Source organism: Thunnus thynnus, chromosome 11 (genome assembly GCF_963924715.1).
Source record: "Thunnus thynnus chromosome 11, fThuThy2.1, whole genome shotgun sequence".
Taxonomy (NCBI): domain Eukaryota; kingdom Metazoa; phylum Chordata; class Actinopteri; order Scombriformes; family Scombridae; genus Thunnus; species Thunnus thynnus.
Window position 1 is genome coordinate 33070234 of NC_089527.1, and position 4704 is coordinate 33074937.

General features: G+C 44.3%; 1 protein-coding gene across 1 annotated transcript; it reads right to left on the bottom strand.

Moving 5' to 3' along the window:
* Positions 1 to 943: 943 nt before the first annotated feature.
* On the bottom strand, positions 944 to 4223 carry LOC137193233 (ubiquitin carboxyl-terminal hydrolase 37-like). The gene is made up of 11 exons (XM_067604528.1): positions 4117 to 4223; positions 3749 to 3826; positions 3423 to 3554; positions 3186 to 3309; positions 2939 to 3090; positions 2512 to 2611; positions 2345 to 2421; positions 2076 to 2184; positions 1916 to 1976; positions 1556 to 1713; positions 944 to 1394 (listed from the first exon to the last, which is right to left on the bottom strand). Exons 2-11 carry the CDS (start codon positions 3790 to 3792, stop codon positions 1389 to 1391), a joined length of 963 nt encoding a protein of 320 aa, XP_067460629.1. The 5' UTR covers positions 3793 to 3826; positions 4117 to 4223; the 3' UTR covers positions 944 to 1388.
* Between the last annotated feature and the right edge of the window lie 481 nt (positions 4224 to 4704).

A 4704-nucleotide genomic window follows, 5' to 3' on the forward strand; every position in this document is an offset into this window, starting at 1 on the left:
GATTATAATACTGTAGATGAATCATATAAGCTGTGAAGCTCTTACATCATCATATTTACTCATAAAATAAAAATATTATGTGTGTAGAATTTGAGTCATAAATGAATCATTAAAACACTGTAACATTCTTTATGATTTCTTCATAAACCAAAAAGCTTTTTCTAACTTTCCATTCCAAGTGCATCTTGGTTCATTGAGGAAACGTATACAGCTACAGTCCTGCTGTTGTTATTACTGCCATAATATCAGCTGAGCCTGGACAGGACATCACTTATACTTTACCTGTGCTCTCTCACAAACTAATGAGGCTTTATAGCTGGTTTCTCCCTCACGTCCATTCTGTTCTGTTGGTAATAAACAGATTTTAATCAGTCTCATTCTATAGGCCTGACAGCTGTAGATCCATAATCAGTATCAGAGTAGCAGTTATCAGGTGTTTTCCTTTTAAAACTATGACTTATTTTACACGTTTGACAGTTGAGACGATGCACCTGGTGAGTAACTGTTGTCTCCTCAAAATGAGGCTGGAGTGAGCCAGGACGTCTGCTTTGGTGAATTAAACTCCTCCATCCTCACATGTGATGCATCTCTGTCTTTGGGCAATAATTCAGTATAAATATGAATTGAATTGATTTGACATGATGGTTAGTTGTCTGTCTCCTCTACAAGAGTCTAACACTTTGTGGACAGGAAGGAAAAAATGTCAACAAATATAAACCAGCAATTACATTTCCTTCAAAACATATTAGGCAAAACAATTCAACAGTATGAACATCTATTTAAGATCTGTCTTCTCTTTCTTTGTTTCTATACTTATTGAACGTAACACTCAGTGTTTGCTGTTGTGGACAATGATGAGACTTCTTGATCACTGAGGTCCATTTCAAGCATAAAGACTCAATAACACTGAGAGTAAAATACACAAATAAAGAGCAGGATCAAATCCTTCTTAATTCTCAAGTTATTTATTTATTTCTTTTTATTTACAGGTGGTCGTTCCCAGAGAGCAAGCCACGTTGATTCAGAGCAACTCATCTCCATGTCTGACAGTAACAGTCCAATCCAGAGCCGCATTAGAATGATGTATGTAGGAGACGAGTTGTGTGGCGACAGTGGCGAGGAAAAACTCCCTCTAACGTGGAGAAACCTCGGGAGGAACCAGGCTCTCTGGAAGAAGCCCCTCCTCCTGAGGGCTGGGGGTCCTCCTGCTGCTTCAGACCACGATACGAGCTGCTGGTCCGACCTGAACCTCCATCTTCTCCTTCACCACCTGCAGAAAGACAAAAGAGAAGAACACACTTACCTGTGATGTCCAGTTCCCGTGGTCGCTCACCTCCACTGCATCATCTTCAGGAGAGTGCCACACAGTCCCCCATCTCCACACTGCTCTACATCTGAGAACAGAGAAAAACACTTGCAGTCATACAGAGTGGGTGGATTAGACAATCCCTGTGAACAACAACGTGTGTGTGGGCTCACTGTCTGGAGAAACAGTTCAAATCAAACAACATCAGAGTCACTTTGACTTCAAGAAGAGACACTTTTGTCATCTTACCCGTCTTTGGTAGAAAAGGATGTAGGCATCTCGCTGCCGCCGCTCACAGACAGAGGCCCCCTTTGTCTCTGTGACCTCTGAATCGTTATAAATGAGCCAGCGGTCAGCGAGGTCATCCAGCTCCACATCTGGGTGCACTCCGTCACTTATGTAGTGTCCTAACAGGAGAGGAGTCACTGTTAGATCAGGTGTCTTAACTTGCACAGGTTATGAAGGTCAACTGATCTCTACAGCTGACTTGTGTATGATTCATTTCAGTTCAAAAAATGGTTTAACAAAAATGTTCAAATAATGAGTCTGAGAAGCTGATAGATGAACCACAGAAGGTGACAGTGTGATGTCAGCGTGTCATCATCTTACCTTGTTCCCCTCCAGAGCCTAAATGGCTGATGACGCTCACCAGACTGTACCAACCATCAGCCTGAGGAGGAACACAGTCAACAACACACACATATAAAACACCAGTACACACAGACCACATGTTTACTTTGTATTTGGACTCAGGTGAGTTGTTTCTTACCTGGCTGGAGGTCACCAGCAGCTCTCTGAACAGCTCCACTGGGTATCGAAGCTTCTCCAGCTGCAAGAACGGAGTGAAGCTGAAACGTTTCAGATGAAGCATCAGCACCCTGTAGACAGGAAATAAACACAAGAAGAAGAAAAGACATGAGAACAAGGAGATGAAGGAGAAGTAAAGTGTGTGTGTGTGTGTGTGTGTGTGTGTGTGTGTGTGTAGTTCAGCAGGTCCTTTAAAGTCAGTGGACCACAGTTGGATGTGATGTCACTCACTTGGGAAGGTTCACAAAGGTGGACTGCTGGCCAGATGTGTTGGCACCGCAGTCACACCTGAAGTCCAAGTCTGTCTCCTGAACAACAGAGACAACATGCTGTCAGTGACATACTGCATAATAAAACAGCAAGGATGATGTCACTGAAGGAGGACAGGTGGATCTTACCTTCAGGTAATCCTGGAGCATCTGCTGGACTGAAGCTCCAGGCACCAGGTCCAGAGACAGGTTGTTGAAGTCCTCTTCTCTGGTAGTCCGGGCTCCACACCTGCACATTCAAGGGACAGAACATAAAATTACAGCTGCAGAGGTCATGATGAGGCGTCCTGTTGTAGGGATTTAGTAGCACAGCTGGAAGGTTAAAGAAGGTTCAAAATCTCTGTGGCATCCTGATTTAACATTAAGACTTAATGTGGAAACTTTTGACAATGTTTTGTATTTATGGGGAAAAGAAGGAAAATGGGAGAAAGGTGTTTTGCTGTTTCACTGAAGATATGTGATATGACATATGGCATATATACATAAAAAAGCTGTATGAAGAGACAAGTGTGTTGAGCTGTGATTGTGTGTGATGTGTTTCTCTGTGTTCTTTTACCTCTTGCAGATCCTTGTGTTCTTCATCTGGAACTCAAAGTGGTCTTCAACGGGGCACCTGTAGCTTCTTCCCACGCGGGCAGCTGCTTCCTGCAGCGCTGGCGACAAACTCCTCATCTGATCCAGGAGAGTTGTCAGCAACTCATGAGCATCCTGAACACACAGAGACACACACAGGGTTTGATGCACAGAGGAGGAACTATCAGGAGGAGGTGAAACAACAGAAACAATCAAAGCAGCTGACTCACTTTCTGGTTGAAATCCTGGAACTCCTGAGCCTGGACAGAGAGGGCGCTCTTGAACATAAAGAGGGCCTGGAGTTTGTCACGGACGTCGACGGAGCGGTGAAGCAACGCGATGTTCATGAGTCTTCTGCAGAGGGTGAAGAAAAAATAAGAGAGGAGAGCTTCTGCTGTTATTTCAGTTCAGTGTGTGTGTGTGTGTGTGTGTGTGTGTGTGTGTGTGTGTGTGTGTGGCTGCCGTACCTGATCAGTTCAGCTTGAGACACTGAACCCCACACCTCCACCTGGCACATGATGTCTGTGATGAAGTCCTTCAGCGTGAACAGGCTCTGAAGGCTGGAGTTCATATAGCAGATCTGAGCTGGATTGGGAAAGCTGACACACAAACACAACTTGTCAGCACACACATCAACATCACTAACTGCAGCTGCTTTTCTCTCACTAGTTAGATTTCACTTTGCTTTGATGGATTTATGTTCTGTTACAGATCCATTTGTTAGTTTAGACATGTGACAGAGCAACAACAAACCTTCTGTTAAATATTTGTGTTTTGAAACAGATTTACTCACCCAAACCAGTCGACCTGCTGACCTCTGAGTCTCTGGGAGGTCATGACATCACCATGACGGACGTGATGTGTTTTGGCACTACAAGAAGAGAGAAACACACACATAAACATACAGTCAATGTTTTCATGTAAAAGTGATGTAACGATCACACATGTGTTGATAGAGCTGATGCTGATGCTGCAGTACTGCCACACTAAAGAGACCAGATGTTGTCTGAAGAGCTTTTCATGTGAAAAAGTGAGAAAATGTTGATTACAATCAGGAACTATCTGATCAAAGAATAAGTCAACAAATCTGATCAGACATCAGATGGCAGCTTTTGATATTTTTGTGCTTTTGAATGTGAACTATGAACATGTGAAAGTGACCTGTTGGAGGACGAGTCCTGGTTGGCCAGTGTCCGATACCCAGAGAGGAGGAAAGATGTGAGTCTGTGCAGCTCATGTTTTCTGTTGGCTGCTTTCTTCTCTGTCTTCGTCACAGCTTCCTCCTCTTCCTCGGTGAGAGCATCAAACTCCACCACCTCATCAACCTCATCAGCAGTGAGAGTCCCATCTGTAGCTTTGACAGGGCTGCAACATGGAGGGAGAGACAGGCTGTAATTCTGTAGCAGACTTTGTTTTTGCTTGACTTTCTTTCTTCCTGACAAACACTGTCAGTGATGTGAAAAGAGTCTCGTTACCTCCTCTGAGGTTTCTGAGGGATTCTCTGCTCTCCGTCGTCTCCCTGGTCGTCGGCAGCCGGAGCGACTCGTCGATTTCTCTGTTGGAGGAAACAAAGACTCTCACAGTTCAGTAACACAGAGACACACTTTTGAATCCTTTACTAGTCCAGACTGGTGACTGTGTGATTGATGTGAAGCAGTGAAACTTACTCTGCAGCAGTCGAAGACTCGGCACCTCCAGCGAGTTTTCTTCTCTGGTTGTTGGTTGGCTGGAGCGTCTGAGGAGGTGACT